This window comes from Thamnophis sirtalis, unplaced genomic scaffold (assembly GCF_051295495.1).
Source record: "Thamnophis sirtalis isolate CommonGarterSnake01/CBP01778 unplaced genomic scaffold, rThaSir2_p1.2 scaffold_8, whole genome shotgun sequence".
NCBI lineage: Eukaryota > Metazoa > Chordata > Lepidosauria > Squamata > Natricidae > Thamnophis > Thamnophis sirtalis.
The window spans coordinates 3,146,373-3,164,397 of record NW_028261388.1 but is presented as its reverse complement, the minus strand read 5'-3'; the positions used below and the strand labels follow the sequence as shown (position 1 = coordinate 3,164,397).

Here is an 18,025-nt window from a genome sequence, read left to right as displayed (position 1 = left end):
GCCAACCATATCATTTGGCCCTTTGAAGAGTTATGGACTTCAACTCCCAGAATTCCTCAGCCAGCCATATCACTTGGCCCTTTAAAGAGTTATGGACTTCAACTCCCAGAATTCCTCAACCAACCATATCATTTGGCCCTTTGAAGAGTTATGGACTTCAACTCCCAGAATTCCTCAACCAACCATATCACTTGACACTTTGAAGAGTTGTGACTTCAACTCCCAGAATTCCTCAGCCAACCATATCATTTGGCCCTTTGAAGAGTTATGGACTTCAACTCCCAGAATTCCTCAACCAACCATATCATTTGGCCCTTTGAAGAGTTATGGACTTCAACTCCCAGAATTCCTCAGCCAACCATATCATTTGGCCCTTTAAAGAGTTATGGACTTCAACTCCCAGAATTCCTCAGCCAACCATATCACTTGGCCCTTTGAAGAGTTATGGACTTCAACTCCCAGAATTCCTCAGCCAGCCCTATCACTTGGCCCTTTGAGGAGTTGTGGACTTCAACTCCCAGAATTCCTCAGCCAGCCATATCATTTGACACCTTGAAGAGTTGTGGACTTCAACTCCCAGAATTCCTCAGCCAACCATATCACTTGGCCCTTTGAAGAGTTATGGACTTCAACTCCCAGAATTCCTCAGTCAACCATATCATTTGGCCCTTTGAAGAGTTGTGGACTTCAACTCCCAGAATTCCTCAGCCAACCATATCATTTGGCCCTTTGAAGAGTTGTGGACTTCAACTCCCAGAATTCCTCAGCCAACCATATCATTTGACACTTTGAAGAGTTGTGGACTTCAACTCCCAGAATTCCTTAGGACTGATTATCCCAAGCTGGAAGGAGATTGGCAATTTGGAAGGAAATTAAATGAATTTACCTTATGACACCAGTGTAGTTCCAACTCTTGGCTTTCACACAGTAGTAAAACTGCTATAAACTGTAAAATAAGGGCATATGCTTAGTTGTAGCCAACCATTTTGTGTAATTCATGTACTACTAAATTTAATTAATTAAAGTTTACAGTTTATTATTAATATTATTAATAAATAAATATAGGGATTACTTTTTCCCTAGCACTCCTCAGCCTCATAACTTAACGTGACATAAGAGGCATTCAACGAGGGATTTCAGAAATTGATACTGGGTGTTAGCAGATATAAATACCATTGCTATCAGATACAGGTAGTCCTTGAATTACGGCCACCATTGAGCCCAAGATTTCTGTTGTTAAGTGAGATTTGTTAAGTGAGTTTTGGCTCATTTTGCCACCTGTCCTGCCACAGTTGCTAAATTAATCACTGCAGTTGTTAAGTTAGTCATATGGTTGTTAAGTGAATCTGGCTTCCTTGTTTTTTTCATGACCCAACTAGGTAACATCATCAATGATAGAAGGAGGCAGGATTTGTGGAGGAGGAGGAGGAGGAGGAGGAGGAGGAGGAGGAGGAGGAGGAGGAGGAGGAGGAGGAGGAGGAGGAGGAGGAGGAGGAGGAAGAGGAATGTGGGGTCCTTGGTGCTCTCTGAGCTTCGTTGTTTTCTTGCAGACGTTTCATTACCCAACTAGGTAACATCATCAGGATCTATAAGAAACACACGCAAGCTCAGAGAACACCAAGGATCCCACATCTGGAGGTATTATGTCAAAAAAATCAAGGTAGCAGATACAACCAGTACTTCCTAATTTTTTGTCACTGTTGCAACACGTGTTTTAAACACTTCCATCCCGTGGTCATAGCTACCATTTTCATCTATTCATCCATCCATCCATCCATCCATCCGTCCATCCATTCGTCCATCCATTCGTCCATCCATTCATCCATCCACCCATCCATCCATCCATCCGTTCATCCGTCCATCTGTCCATCCGTCCATTCATCCATTCATCCATCCATCCATTCATCCATTCATCCATTCATCCATTCATCCATTCATCCATTCATCTATTCATCCATCCGTCCATCCGTCCATTCATCTATTCGTCCATCCGTCCGTCCGTCCCTCGATCCATCCATCCATTCATCCATTCATCCATCCGTCCATCCATCTGTCCATCCGTCCATCCGTCCATCCGTCCATTCATCTATTCGTCCATCCGTCCATCCATCCATCCATCCAGCTGTTCAGCCGTCCATCTGTCCATCCATCCATCCATGCGTCCATCCATTTGTCCATTCATCCATTCATTCATCCATCCATCCATCCATCCGTCCATCCGTCCATCTGTCCATCCGTCCATTCATCCATTCATCCATTCATCCATCCATCTGTTCATCCGTCCATTCATCCATCCATCCATCCATCCATTCATCCATTCATCCATTCATCCATCCATTCATCCATTCATCCGTCCATCTGTCCATCTGTCCATCCGTCCATTCATCCATCCATTCATCCATCCATCTGTTCATCCGTCCATTCATCCATTCATCCATCCATCTGTTCATCCGTCCATTCATCCATTCATCCATCCATCCATCCATTCATCCGTCCATCTGTCCATCTGTCCATTCATCCGTCCATCTGTCCATCTGTCCATCCGTCCATTCATCCATTCATCCATCCATTTGTTCATCCGTCCATTCATCCATCCATCCATTCATCCATTCATCCATCCGTCCATTCATCTATTCGTCCATCCGTCCATCCGTCCATCGATCCATCCATCCATTCATCCATCCGTCCATCCGTCCATCCGTCCATTCATCCATTCATCCATCCATCCATTCATCCATCCGTCCATCCGTCCATCCGTCCATTCATCTATTCGTCCATCCGTCCATCCATCCATCCATCCATCCATCCAGCTGTTCAGCCGTCCATCTGTCCATCCATCCATCCATCCATCCATCCATCCATCCGTCCATCCGTCCATTCATCCATCCATCCATCCATCCATTCATCCATCCATCTGTCCATCCGTCCATTCATCCATTCATCCATCCATTCATCCATCTGTCCATCTGTCCATCTGTCCATTCATCTATTCGTCCATCCGTCCATCCATCCATCCGTCCATCCAGCCGTTCAGCCGTCCATCCGTCCATCCCTCCATCCGTCCATCCCTCCATCCCTCCATCCGTCCATCCGTCCATCCGTCCATCCGTCCGTCCATTGACATCCTGTCCCTCCCCTGGCCCTCCCAGGAGCATTCTCACCCTATCACATTCCCTTCAGCTGGAAACCGTCCACCATCAGAGCCTCAAGGAGATGGGGGGGTCATTCCAACCGGATGCCCAGAACGTTTGGGGGGGCCTGCCGCTTTTAGCAATAAATCAGTTTAATGGGCCCCTTCACGTGCGCAAACCTGCTCTTTCCCACCTGCCTTGGGAAACGGAGCCTCTGCCTCTGAGCGCCAGTCTCTTCCCACCTGAGATTTTTTGCACGCGAGATCCCACAATCACACCTTTCACTCAAGTCGGATCCGGCGTCTTTGGGGCAAGCCCTTTCGACAAACTTACGATTAAGAAGAAGAGGTAGGAGAAGACGAAGACCGCCAGAAACAGCAGGAAAGTCGACCAGTGAAACCAGTAGCCCAGATTTATGAAGCTGTACCTAAAAGGAGGTCAAGGGACGGGCGACACGTAGAGGAAGAATTCGTTGTTCGGTAGCAACTGGCTTCGCTTCTCCTTCCCAAGCAGAATAACCGAGTTGGAAGGGACCTTGGAGGTCATCTAGTCCAACCCCCTACTAAAAGCAGGAGACCCTATCCCATTCCAGACAAACGGTTGTCCAATCTCTTCTTCAAAGCCTCCAGTGTTGGAGCACCCACAACTTCTGGTGGCAAGCTGTTCCACTGGTTAATTGTCCCCACTGTCAGGACCTTTCTCCTTATTGACCTGGCTTCTTCCCCGATGATTTAGCTGGTCAGAAAGGGGGTCATGTGACCTTGGGACACAGTAGAGGGGGGCTCCTACCGGTTTAGCCCAGTTCGGATGAATATGTAGTAACTTGGTGGCCTGGGTGACTGGAATCAGCCGGGACCCAGGCCTGCCACGCCCCAAACTGGTTCTCTCCCTGCCACCGTAGGCACCACCATCTTGGTTTTGGCTTCTGCGCATGTGCGCGTCGCATGCATCAGGTTTTAAGGACTGCACATGTGCGCGTAGCGTGCATCAAGCATGCGTGTGGTGTGTCCATGAGCCAACCAGCAGTAGCAGTAGCCGGAACCCACCCCCAGGACACAGCAGTGTCATAAGTATGAACGAGTTTGCCGAGCATCTGAAATTTGATCACATGATTATGGGGATGCAGCAAAGGTTGTAACTGTGAAAAAGGGTCACGAGCAAGGGAGGGATTCAGCCAGTTCAGGCCAGTTCAGGCGAACTGTATGCTAATTTTACATCTGATTCACTGAACTGGTAGTTGAAGGACTGGCTGGCCACGCCCAACCCTTCCCACCCCTCGCAGGAGTTTCCACGTGGCCCGTTAATCATGTCAGATAAGGGCAGGGCCTGTGCGGAGGTTCTGGGGGGGCGAAAAATGGACCTCCCGGAAGTTCCAGAAGTCCGGAAACGGGCCCATTTTCCCTCCCCCCCCATGATGCAGGAGGCAGAGTAGGCCACGCCCACCATAGCCACGCCCACCCAACAACCGGGCAGAGAATTGCTTGATAAAATTTTTCAATCCCACCCCTGGGCATGAGTCACGTTTTTCATTGCCGTTGTAACTTTGAGTGGTCAGTAAATGAACTGCTGTGCATTGAGGGCTACTTGTAGTAGCGCTAAGCCGAGGTGGCGCAGTGGTTAAATGCAGCACTGCAGGCTACTGCTAGATCAGCAGTTCAGCGGTTCAAATCTCACCGGCTCAGGGTTGACTCAGCCTTCCATCCTTCCGAGGTGGGTAAAATGAGGACCCAGATTGTTGGGGGCGATATGCTGACTCTGTAAACTGCTTAGAGAGGGCTGAAAGCCCTATGAAGCGGTATATAAGTCTACTGCTATTGCTACTGCTATTGCTAAGGACACTTACCAATCGAAGCTGTTGTAGTCATTCCTGGCTTCTCCCCACATATACAAGAAGACGAAGGAAAAGCTAAATGCCAGAACCAATAGGGAAAAATACATGCATTCTCCCTGCAAGTAAAAAAGAAAAAAGAATGTTTATATTAACAGAGCTGGAAGGGACCTTGGAGGTCATCTAGTTCAACCCCCGCACCCAAGCAGGAGACCCTACACCGTTTCTGACAAAGCCTCCAGGGATGAAGCTCCCACAACTTCTGAAGGCAACTTCTGTTCCATGGGTGGATGGTTCTCACTGTCATAAAATTCCTCCTTATTTCCAGGTTGAATCTCTCCTTGGTCTATTTCCATCCATTATTCCTTGTCCGGCCTTTGGGGGCTTTGGAGAATAGCTTGATCCCCCTCCTCTCTGGGGCAGCCCCTCAGATATTGCAAGACTGCTATCCTGTCTCCCCTGGTCCTTCTCTTCCCTAGACCAGCCATGCCCAGTTCCTGCAACCGTTCATCGTATGTTTGAGCCTCCAGTCCCCTCATCATCCTGGTTGCTCTTCTCTGCACTCTTTCTAGAGTCTCAACACCTTTTTTATAGTGTGGTGACCAAAACTGGATGCAGTACTCTAGGTGTGGTCTTACTAAGGCTTTACAGAGCGGTATTAGTACCTCCCTTGATCTTGATTGTATCCTTCTGTTAATGTATTTTAGGATTACATTGGCTTTTTTGGCTGCCGACTCATATTTAGTTGTCCACTGATCCCAAGATCCCTCTCACAGCATGACAACTAGACTTTAATAGCAACATTTGTGCTACCTGAAATGAAGGTTGTGGAGGCTACCCCATGGAAACATTTAGTTTTCCAAGGTTGCTCCCCTTCATAAAAAGAAGAAAAAGCAAGCAAAATGCCCACTTATAGCACTAAGCAGAAGGGGGATTAAAATGTATGTCCTTTAAATCCAGCTGTCCGTTAAATCCAGCTGTCCGTTAAATCCAGCTGTCTGCTAAATCCAACTGTCTGTTAAATCCAGCTGTCTGCTAAATCCAACTGTCTGTTAAATCCAGCTGTCTGCTAAATCCAGCTGTCCATTAAGTCCAGCTGTCCATTAAATCCAGCTGTCCGTTAAATCCAGCTGTCCGCTAAATCCAGCTGTCCGTTAAATCCAGCTGTCCGCTAAATCCAGCTGTCCGTTAAATCCAGCTGTCTGCTAAATCCAGCTGTCCGCTAAATCCAGCTGTCCGCTAAATCCAGCTGTCTGCTAAATCCAGCTGTCCGTTAAATCCAGCTGTCTGTTAAATCCAGCTGTCTGTTAAATCCAACTGTCCGTTAAATCCAACTGTCCATTAAATCCAGCTGTCTGTTGAGGAGAGAGGAAAATTATCATTGTACCTGATTGCAACACCAGAGTCCTGGTTTAATCCTTTTGCGGTTCTGGTCTTGCCACTGGCAGGTATATAAGCCAATCAGGCAAGAAATGAAGGCTTTGTATTTACAGCTTTTGAGCAAACCACAACTTAGATTTCTTGACGTGGATTTCATGAACTGCCGCAACCTGGATTTCTTGTCGTGGGTAGGAGAGTTCTCCATCAGTAGGTCGCCTGGAAGATGAATCCAACAAAAAAGTCAGAGAGGAATGGAGAAGAGACCCGGAGCTCATCCCCTAATTCAGGGCTCTCCAAATTTGACAACTTTCAGGATTTGTGGATTTCAACTCCCAGAATTCCCCAGCCAGTTTGGCTGATTTAGGAACTCTGGGAGTTGAAGTCCACAAGTTAGAACTTAGAACGGAGGAGGAATTTCCTGACAGTGAGAACAATTAACCAGTAGAACAGCTTGCTACCAGAAGTTGTGAATGCCCCAACACTGGAAGTCTTTAAGAAGACGTTGGATAGCCATTTGTCTGAAACGGTATAAGGTTTCCTGCCTAGGCAGACTAGAAGACCTCGAAGGTCCCTTCCAACTCTGCTATTGTATTGTATTGTATTAAGTCTTAAATTCTGGGAGTTGAAGTCCACAGGTTTTAAAGTTGGAATGTGAGGAGGACTCATTTCTTCACCCTGGTCTCAATCTATCTAGACCAGGACTCTCCAAAATTGGCAAAAAGAAAAGCTGTGGACTTCAACTCCCACGATGAAGCCTCCATGTTTCCAGTTTCTTTCCCCGCACTTGGAACTGAACTCAGAAGGACATTTTCTTCCAACAATTGTCTGTTTCTATTTTTCTTTGCCTGTCTCTTTAATTGAAACAAGACAAATTTCTCTTCTTTTTTTTAAGTTTCTGCTCTTCGGTTTTCTTTCATTGTTTCATTTTACCGCCTGGTCTTTTATTTTTTCCTTGCGTGGGTCTGTCAATGGAAACGAGACCAATGTAGCGGTAAATTTATTCTCAGCTTCTGTCGTCGTTCATTTCATTATTTCACTTCCCTTCGTGGGTTGTTTTCGTTTTCGTTTTGCGTGCAGTCTTGTTTTATTTTCATTTGAAAATGTATCTCTGTGTTGTTGCCCATAAAACACGGGCATCTGGGTTGGCACAGCGCTGATAACAGATTAACAGAGTTGGAAGGGACCTGAGAGGTCATCTAGTCCAACGCACACATCCCCCTCCCGTTCAAGCAGAAGACCCTACACCAGTGGTCTCCAACCTTGGCAACTTTAAGACCTGTGGACGTTCAACTCCCAGAGTTTCTCAGCCTTTTTCTAAAAAAATAAAATAAAATATTGATGGAAACCGAACGGGGATATTTTTAAAACCAGAATAAAAACACTTGATTTCACAAAGATACCTTTGAAAAATCAGCTCTGGTTTTGCTTTCTTTGTCTCTTCGGCTCAGCTTACCTGCTTGCCAGAAATTCCACTTTTCTGTTTCCAGAAACTTTCTGGATAATCTTTAACTGCCACGGAACTTTTCAAGCTCCAACATTCTTCCCATGGCCGTCCTTTGTTCCGAGTCAAATCCCAGTGTCCTTCTCCCGTAATCACATCCCAAGATTTGTGAATCCAAATCAGGATGATAGCTGGAAAATAGACTGTAGAATCCTAAAGAAAAAAGGAAAGGATATGAAACAAAGTTGGGTGTGTGGAAATACCATCCCCAAGAAAACATGAACTGGGATCTGAAAGAGACACCTATAACAATAGAAAAAGAAAGGAAGGGAAGAAGGAAGGAAAGGAGGGGAGGAAGGAAGTAGAGAATGGAGGGACGAAGGAAAGGAAAGGAATGGAGGGTAGAAGAGAGAGGGAGAGAAGGAGAGAAAGTAGGAGAGGAAGAAGAAGTGTGGTGGAGAGGTAAGGGAAGAAGAAAGGTAAGGGAAGGTGGGTAGAAGGGAGAGAAAAAGGAGGAGAGGAGGGAGGAAGAGAAAGAAAGAGAAGGAGAGAAGGTAGGAAGGAGAAGAAAAAGGGTAGGAGTAGGGGAGAGTTAAGGGAAGGAAGGGGATAGAGAGGAGGAAGGAAGGAAGTAGAGAAGGAAGGGAGGGAGAAAAGAAAGAGAAAATGAGGTGGTGTCTTAGCAGGTGCGAAAGATGGTAAGCAAAGCATTTTAAACTATACCTTATAACCTTCCAAATGGGATAATAATAATATAAGAATGGCAAAGAAAAAGAATAATTATGTCAATGTATATCTATAATCTGTATGTAAGAGAATAAATAACAGTAAAAATATAAACCATAATCACATCCGAATCTCTTTCCTGCCTGCGTGAAATAACACGGGGAGTTCTCAACTTACAAACCTTTCAAGGTTACAAAAAAAAAGGGACTTACAACTTCTGTGACATCCCCATAGTCACGGGATCAAAATTTGGACGCTTGGCAACTGGTTCGTATTTATGACGGTGGCGGTATCCCCAAGGGGTATGTGTCACGCGATCCATTTTTGCGACTTTCTGACAAGGAGGAAGCCAAATCCACTCAACAAAGGGCTTGCTATTTTCAGGGATTCACTTAACAACTTATGGCAAGAAAGGTCGTAAAATGGGGGGAAAACAATCTTCATTGTGGTCGTAAGTCGAGGACCCTCTGTCTTGCTCTGGATTTATTTTTTTATTCTTTTTCTGTTATTCCCCCCTTTTTTTCTCCTTCGTTGTTTTGTTCTTTCTTTGGAATTGTGACGGGGAGAAGTTAATTCACTCTAAATTTTAATGTGAACCCAACCGTGTTTGCATTCTGTAAAGCAACTGGGAATCCATACTGGGACCATCACTCCAAAGCTGGAATTTTTTCCTCGCCTTATCACCACAATCGAGTCCAAAATTTCCACTGTTGAGCAAGGCAGTTAAGTGAGTTTTGCCTCATTTTTACAACCTTTCTAGGCACGCGGTGGCTCAGTGGCTAAGACGCTGAGCTTGTCGATCAGAAAGGTCGGCAGTTCGGCGGCTCGAATCCCTAGCGCCGCGTAACGGAGGGAGCTCCCGTGACTTGTCCCGGCTTCTGCCAACCTAGCCGTTCGAAAGCAGGTAGAAAAATGCAAGTAGAAAAACAGGAACCACCTTTGGTGGGAAGGGAACGGCGTTCCATGCAGCTTCGGGAGTTGAGTCATGCCGGCCACATGACCACGGAGACGTCTTGGGACAGCGCTGGCCCTTTGGCTTTGAAACGGAGACGAGCACCGCCCCCTAGAGTCGGGAACGATTAGCACATATGGTCCTATCAATGAAAAACGTTCATAAGTCATATTTTGCAGTGCCATTGGAACTTTGAATGGTCACTAAACGGACAATTGTAAGTGGAGGACTATCTATAAAGAGATGAGATTAAGATCTTGAGCACGACAGTCTAAAAAGCCTCTTTTCTACACATGCACATAAGCAAATACGTTTGTGAGTAAAAGCTTCGCCACCACTGACCTAAGCCAGGGGTCGGCAAACTTAAAGACTCAAAGAGCCATTTGGACCCGTTTCCCATGGAAAAGAAAACACTGGGAGCCGCAAATGTCCAAACTGGAAGCCCCTTGTTCAATTCTGGAGCTAACCGGAAGCTCAGTTCCCCTACCATAGAGTCTACTCCTAGCGCGGCGGCCTTTTTCCTCTACCTGTCCTAACCGGAAGCCCTATCAATTGTGGAGACAACTGGAAAACCCTCCCCTTGCCATAGAGTCTTCTCCTGGCGCACTGTGCTTCTCTTCCCCCCCCCCCCCCACTGGAAGCTCCTCTCCAAATTGTGGCGCCGATTGTGGCGCCGAGGGAGGAAAGAGCCACATGCGGCTCCGGAGCCACAGTTTGCTGCCCCGCTGCCCTAGATGATTGAGACTCTTAATAAATGTTTCCTGCAGCTCTTCCAACCACTTTGTCATGCTGTTATTTGTGTCAGTCTGTGTCAATCGTTTTTAAAAGTGTTGTGACTCAGCAGCAGCTTGCTGTGAGTTGCGTCGGGATGCAGGAATAATGAGCAGCTGTTGCACGGATGGTGCCACGCCTAAGTTGCAAAAGTCAACGTTCGTTCGTGGTTCGTCGTTCGTCGTGTGTGGTTCATCGTTTCAAGATTCAAAGAGACACTTGGATAAGTGATTTGCTTTCTGTCAACCTGGTTTGCTGTAAGAGCTTTTTGTTTTTGCTTTTGCTGTGTAACTTTTTGCCAGAGACTTTATCTACGTTTATTTTTGGGCTTGCAGCCAGCTTGAGCTGGGACTGATAAAGATATTTCCTTTGAAGTTCTGTCTGACTGTCATTTGTGAACGAGTGAAGAGGGGGGTCAGAACAAAAAGCAACTTTTTTTCCTCCTGTCATAGCCAAATATGACAATATCAATGACCTTAAGGAATCCTGGGTGCTCTCTGAGATGGGTTGTTTTCTTGCAAACATTTCATTTCCCAACTAGGTAACCTCATCGGTGCTCAAAGGGAGTGAGGGTTGTGGAGTGAGGGGGGAAGTGGAGGAAGTGGAGGATGACAACTGTAGGGTCCTTGGCAGTGGTGGGATTCAAACATTTTTACTACCAGTTCTGTGGGTGTTGCTTGATGGGTGTGGCATGACTTGGTGGGCGTGGCAGGGGAAGGTTACTGCAACATCCCCATTCCCTCTGATCAGCTGGGAGGCAGAGAATAGATGGGGGCGAGGCCAGCCAGAGGTGGCATTTACCTGTTCTCCGAACTACTCAAAAATTTCCGCTACCGGTTCTCCAGAACTGGTCAGAACCTACTGAATACTCCCTCTGGTCCTTGATGCTCTCTGAGTGTAGTTGTTTTCTCGTAGACATTTCATTACCCAAGTAGGTAACATCATCAGTGCTAGAAGGGAGAGGGATTTGTGGAAAGGAGGACAACAACTGTAAGGTCCTTGGTGCTCTCTGAGCTTGGTGGTTTTCTTACAAACATTTCATTACCCAAACTATCATCAATTAACAACATAGCTGATGATGTTAGCTAGTTAGGTCATGAAACGTCGGCAAGAAAGCAACCAAACTCAGATGGCACCAAGTGTCAGGCCTGCAATTATATTCCTTTTAGAATTTTGGCCTGCCACACTTTCTCTTATTTCATTATGCTGTTTCGTTAGTATAGTTGATGGGAGGGGGGAATAGACAGGAGTAGGATTGTGGAATGTATTGTTGTCATTCTTTACTAGAAGCCAAGGTCATCCTTTGTCTCCGCACCTGACCGGAAGCAGCTGGGTGTGGATGCCAGCGTGGAAGAAGAAGATTGGACCATGTGATGGATTGTGGGTGTGGGGACAAGATCATGAACTTTTAACTGGGTGGAATTCTGATGTCGTTTCCAGTATTGAGATTAACACAGATGTGCCTAAGATGTCTGCTTTATTAAATTGGAACTTTAAGGATCGTTTTGCCTTTGATTCTGATTTAATTCTACATGATACTTGGAACGCTGACACCAAAGACCCCACATTTAAACCCTGAGCTAGAAATATTCTCCTTCCTCAATAAATGGTCTTTTATCAAACAGCTACTTTAGCTAAGAGCTCAATCATCCCGTGATACACACTCCCTTTAAAAATATATCTTGCAAACTAACCGTATGTGCCAAATTGTAGCATCTACCACCCGGCTTGGACAAAATGATCACGGCTTACGAAATAGCAAGGACAAACACACATTCACAGAGAGGGACGTAGGGCGTAAAACTGCACCAGAGTTAAAAGATTTTATTTTACTTTTATCGAAATTAAGGCAATACATCCCATGTCCCGAGGTAGCAAGAGAGCGTCCTTATTCCCCCCCCCCCAACACGCTTATTTACTAGCTTTCTACAGTCTCCCTACGGGATCCCGCGTCAAAACGGTCGCAAGCCGCTCTGCTTCCGGAGAGGATACGGGGTCAAGATTTTGGAGACCCACTTGGGGCTGTCCACCAAGGTCAGCAGATGGTTCCTGACCTCCAAGTCTTTGCCAAGCAGGAAGAGCAAGGCGTTGGAGAATGCCAGGCCGATGATCATGGCCACCAACACCCAAGTCCCTTTGGAGAGGACGACGACGAAAGTCTTCTGTAGGCCTCGGGAATCTTGGGTCAACTTGGCCTGCACCATCTCTTGGAGCAGGGAAGGACCCTCCATCCCGGTGCCCGTCTCCATCCTGCCGAAGGGGGACTGCTCCAGCTGCTCCTCCAGAGCCAGGACTTGGTTCTCCAGTGCCTTGCAGATCTCTTCCAGCTCCAGCGCCGTGCGCGACAGTTCGGTGCACTGCTTCTTCTCGTCCTCGTACTGGCGCTTGGCGGTCTCGATCTTCGCCTCCAGCTGCTTGAAATAGCCCACGATGTGCTCCATCACTTGCTTGATCCTCAGCATGCCTTGGTCCCGAACCGCTTTGGACTCCTGGAATTTGACCAGCTGGTTAGAGACCTTCTGGATTTTGGAGCAGAGCATCCGGTTGGTGTCCGCCAAGGTCTGGTTTTGGGCCTGCAGGGCGACGCGCGTGTCTTCCCGCTCCCGGAGCATCTCCTGCAGCTCTTCCTCTTCCTTCTCCAGGTCCTCCACGATGGTTTTGAAGCAGTGGACCTTCTCCTCCAGGCCTTTGTTCTCCTCGTTCATGTGCTTCATCTCCGTCGCCAGCTCTTGGTTTTCGAGGTCGAGGTTGGCCGCTTTATCCCGAAGGTCCCACAGCTCCCTCTTCAACGCTTCCTGGATGTCCATAAGGTGGGACGCTTCGGATTTCTCCATGGGGCTGGGAGAAAAAACCTTGAATCTGTCGCCGCTCCTCTTGAGTTCACAGCTGAGGGACAAGCAGAGGGAGAGTAAGCATCATAGAGTTCCAAATAGCATCCAAAATTAAATCAGAGTCCTAGGCAAAGAATTCCTCAAACTTCCAATTTATTAAGAGAGCCATGTTGGCATATCTGGGAAAACCTGAATCTGAAAGCTTCCCAGTTTTCCCCACCCAGTTGAAAGTTCAAGATCTTGCCCCCCCCCCTACCCACAAGTCCCATCCCATGGTCCAATCTTCCACTGCCACGCTGGCAGATTCCACCCATTCAGCTCCGGTCAGGTGCAGAGATGCAAAGACAAAAGATGACCTTGGTTTTCTAGAAAGAATGTTGTTATGACTACATAGCATCTAACTCCATACAATCCCATTTTCTCACAATAGTAAATGCATAGTAGAACAATAGAAAGTGTGGCAGGCCAGAGATCCAGAAAAAAGATGGCTGCAGGCTTGACACTTAGCATATCCCAACTGCTTTTGAATTTTTTCATATGGCCTGACCGTCAGGTAGGTTTTGAACAGGTGAACAGTGTTGGAAGGGACCTTGTAGGTCATCTAGTCCAACCCCCACCCAAACAGGAGACCCTACACCATTTCTGACAAATGATAGTCCAGTCTCTTCTTGAAAGCCTCCAGGGATGAAGCTCCCACAACTTCCAAAGGCAACTTCTATTCCTTTGGTTGATTGCTCTCTTTTTCAGAAAATTTCTCCTTATTTCCAGCTTGAATCTCTCCTTGATCAGTTTCCATCCATTATTCCTTGTCTGGCCTACGGGGGCTTTGGAGAAGAGCTTGACTCCCTTCTCTCTGGGGCAGCCCCTCAAATGTTGGAAGGCTGCTATCCTGTCTCCCCTGGTCCTTCTCTTCCCTAGACTAGCCAGGCCCAGTTCCTGCAACCCTTCTTCATATTACAGATTACAGAAGAACAGTTGGAAGGACCCTTGTAGATCATCTAGTCCAACCCCCCACCCAAGCAGGAGACCCTACACCATTTCTCTTCTTGAAAGCTTCCAGGGATGAAGCTCCCACAACTTCTGTTCCCTGCGTTGATTGTTCTCATTGTCATAAAATTCCTCCTTATTTCCAGGTTGAATCTCTCCTTGATCAATTTCCATCAATTTTTCCTTGTCTGGCCTACGGGGGCTTTGGAGAAGAGCTTGACCCCCTCCTCTCTGTGGCAGCCCCTCAAATATTGGAAGATGCTATCCTGTCTCCCCTGTTCCTCATCTTCCCTAGACAAGCCAGGCCCAGTTCCTGCAACCGTCCATCGTATGTTTTAGCCTCCAGTCCTCTCATCATCCTGGTTGCTCCTCTCTGCACTCTTTCTAGAGTCTCAACATCTTTTTTTAATAGTGTGGTGACCAAAACTGGCTGCAGTAATCTAGGTGTGGTCTTACTAAGGCTTTATGGAATGGTATTACTACCTCCCTTCAGTGGTGGGTTTCAAAAAATTTTGGAACCTACTCTGTGGGTGTGGCCTCCTTTGTGGGAGTGGCTTGCCGGCCATGTGACCTGGTGGGAGTAGCTTGCCAGCCATGTGTTTTCTTTCTTTCTTTCTTTCTTTCTTTCTTTCTTTCTTTCTTTCTTTCTTTCTTTCTTTCTTTCATCTCTCACTTTTTCTTTCTTTTTTCTTTTTTTCTTTCTTTTTTCTTCCTTTCTTTCTCTTTCTCTTTCTCTCTCTGTGTGAGTGTGTGTGTGTGTGTGTGAGTGGTGGGTTTCAAAAAATTTTCAAACCTACTCTGTGAGTGTGGCTTCCTTTGTGGGAGTGGCTTGCCAGCCATGAGTTTTCTTTCTTTCTTTCTTTCTTTCTTTCTTTCTCTCTCTCTCTCTCTCTCTCTCTCTCTCTCTCTCTCTCCTTTTGTCTCTCTGTCCCTTTTTTCTTTCTTTCCTTCCTTCCTTCCTTCCTTCCTTCCTTCCTTCTTTCTTTCTCTCTCTCTTTCCTTCCTTTTGTCTCTCTGTCCCTTTTTTCTTTTTTTCTTTCATCTCTCTCTCACCCTTTTTCTTTTCTCTTTCTTTCTTTATTTTTTGCTTTCTTTCTCTTTCTCTCTCTCTCTCTGTGTCAGTCTGTGTGTGTGTGTGTGTGCGCGCGTGTGTAGCAGTGGTGGGTTTCAAAAATTTTGGGGACCTCTTCTGTAGGGGTGGCCTGCTTTCCTGGTCCACTGGTGGAACCTCTTCTAACCGGTTCGGTAGATTTGACGAACAGGTTCAGCCGAATAGGTGCGAACTGGTAGGAACCCACCTCTGCGTCCCTTGATCTTGAATGTATCCTTCTGTTAATGCATTTTAGGATTGAATTGGGTTTTTGGTTACCATTCACAAGTTTGGTTAGAGATGGAAGCCTGGTCTAAAGTCAAGCTATCCTCCGAAGCACCTGAAGGTAGCAGAAGCAGCAACGGATGGAAACTAATCAAGGAGCGAAGCAACTTAGAACTAAGGAGAATTTATTTATACTTAGCTACTTATGATCAAGTATGATTTACCTATATATTGTGCTTTATATTTTTACTGTCATTCAATCTCTTACATACAGATTATAGGTATACATTCACATAGTTATTCTTTTTCTTTGCCATTCTTATATTATTATTATTCCATTTAAAAGGTTATAAGGTATAATTTGGAATGTATTGTTTACCATCCTTCACCCCTGCTATGACACCACCTTATCTTTCTCTTTTCTTTTCTCCCTCCCTTCCTTCTCTACTTCCTTCCTTCCTTTTATGCATATCAAAATGGACAATGAATAACGAGATTACGAACGCAAGATAGAAATGTATAGAAAGACAAACACTAACTGCAAAGAAACCGATTCGGAACTGCGGTATGATATACGATGGAACTTATTGTTCCTATGTTGTTTTTAAGTTATGTGGTTATTTTTGTTAATGTGTTTATGTGTTCTGTTGATGTGTTTATGTGTATAAAATAAAATAAAAAAAATTAAAAAAAAAGAACTAAGGAGAATTTGTCCTGACAGTTAGAACAATTAACCAGTGGAACAACTTAGCTCCAGAGGTGGTGAATGCACTGGAAGTTTTTAAGAAGATGTTGAGATAACCATTTGTCTGAAGTGGTGTAGGGTTTTCTGCCTGAGCAGGGGTTGGACTAGAAGACCTCCAGTGTCCCTTCCAATTCTATTATTCTCTTCTCTTCTCTTCTAAATTTTCCCCTGCTGGGAATTGGGGTGTGTGTGTGTATGTTTTTCCTAGTGGTGCCACACAGTGGCGGCTCATGTTTAACTGATCGTCCACTGGGATACCAAGGTCCCTCTCAAAGTTACTGTTTTTGATCCAGGTTTCGCCTAAAATCTGTACTTGCACCTATGGGTTTTTCCTGCCCTTAAGTGAAAAAACCTTGGCAGTTTTTCCACATTAAATTTCTTTTCTTTTTTGGGGGGGGGGAGAGAAGGAGAGAAGAAAGGAGGGAAAGGAAGGAGGAAAGGAAGGAGGGAAGGAAGGAGGGAGGGAAGGAAGGAGAGAAGGAGAGAAGAAAGGAGGGAAGGAAGGAGGGAATGAAGGAGAGAAGAAAGGTGGGAAGGAAGGAGGGAAGGAAGGAGGGAATGAAGGAGAGAAGGAGGGAAGGATGGAGGGAAGGAAGGAGGGAAGGAGAGAAGGAGAGAAGAAAGGAGGGAAGGATGGAGGGAAGGAAGGAGGGAAGGAAGGAGGGAAGGAAGGAGGGAAGGAAGGAGGGAAGGAAGTAGAGAAGGAGAGAAGAAAGGAGGGAAAGGAAGGAGGGAAGGAAGGAGGGAAGGAAGGAGAGAAGAAAGGTGGGAAGGAAGGAGGGAAGGAAGGAGGAAAGGAAGGAGAGAAGGAGAGAAGAAAGGAGGGAAAAATGGAGGGAAGGAAGGAGGGAAGGAGAGAAGGAGAGAAGAAAGGAGGGAAGGAAGGGGGAAGGAAGGAGGGAAGGAAGGAGGGAAGGAAGGAGGGAAGGAAGGAGGGAAGGAAGTAGAGAAGGAGAGAAGAAAGGAGGGAAGGAGGGAGGGAGGGAAGGAAGAAGAAGTAGGATTGTTGCAAAATAAGATGGGTGTATGGGATGGTAAGAAAGCAAGCTCAATTATATTGTCAATTGTAGGGGAGAAAAATTGTTATAAATACATATTATTAACAACAGTTATGAGATTATATAATTGTGAATGTATATATGAGAAATGAAAATTTTAAAAAAAATTCTTTTTGTTGGATAGGAGGGCCCATTTATCAAAACTCAAAGAGGTTAAACCAACACATTATTCTGAATTGAGTGAATGGTGCGGTGGCCTATGGGCGTGGAGCTCTTGCCTCCCAATAAGGAGGCTGTGAATCTGATCCTATCGAGAAGCAGATATTTCTTTCTCTGGGCACAGTGAGAATATCTATCTGCTGGAACGAAACTCCGCATTGGCGACAGGAAGGGCACCTGGCCAGTAAACACTCAGCTTCGTTCAGTTGCTTAAGACTCCACCTGGCAATTATTGGATCATTAAAATAAAAGATGATGATGGTGATTTTAAATGGGGTTGAAAGGATCCCTGAAGGATTAGAGCTTACACAGAGTGTAGCCTAATTCAGCTTTTGTTAAATTGCTATTGAGGGAATTGCAACCTAAGAGCCAAGGTGGCGCAGTGGTTAAATGCAGCACTGCAGGCTACTGCTAGATCAGCAGGTCAGCGGTTCAAATCTCACCGGCTCAGGGTTGACTCAGCCTTCCATCCTTCCGAGGTGGGTAAAATGAGGACCCAGATTGTTGGGGGCAATATGCTGACTCTCTGTAAACCGCTTAGAGAGGCCTGAAAGGCTTATGAAGCGGTATATAAGTCTACTGCTATTGCTATTGCTATTGCTATTGCTAACGTGCCAACTTCATAGATAAAACTTTCGAGGAGAACTGCCAAGCAACCTTGCTTATAACTTGAAATGTGTGTCCAGCATTCCCTAACAAAC

The 18,025-nt window shown here is 45.9% G+C and overlaps 2 protein-coding genes across 2 annotated transcripts in view; both read right to left on the bottom strand.

The window, feature by feature from the left end:
• The window catches only part of LOC148044266 (glycerophosphodiester phosphodiesterase 6-like), a 39,253-nt gene extending 32,709 nt beyond the window's left edge, over positions 1 to 6,544 (bottom strand). The window contains exons 1-4 of the mRNA XM_087722025.1: positions 6,347 to 6,544; positions 4,975 to 5,078; positions 3,465 to 3,558; positions 887 to 946 (exon numbers count right to left, since the gene is read on the bottom strand). Coding sequence (XP_087578151.1) covers positions 887 to 946; positions 3,465 to 3,558; positions 4,975 to 5,078; positions 6,347 to 6,544 — 456 coding nt within the window. The remainder of the gene's footprint in view (positions 1 to 886; positions 947 to 3,464; positions 3,559 to 4,974; positions 5,079 to 6,346) is intronic.
• A 5,637-nt stretch (positions 6,545 to 12,181) lies between these two features.
• Positions 12,182 to 13,063, bottom strand: LOC148044265 (uncharacterized). Its single transcript, XM_087722023.1, has one exon. It carries the CDS (start codon positions 13,061 to 13,063, stop codon positions 12,182 to 12,184), a length of 882 nt encoding a protein of 293 aa, XP_087578149.1.
• Positions 13,064 to 18,025: the final 4,962 nt, after the last annotated feature.

What these genes read in the sequence shown, in the direction of transcription:
- LOC148044265 (XM_087722023.1), bottom strand. Translation starts at nt 13,063, where the DNA reads ATGGAGAAATCCGAAGCGTCCCACCTTATGGACATCCAGGAAGCGTTG.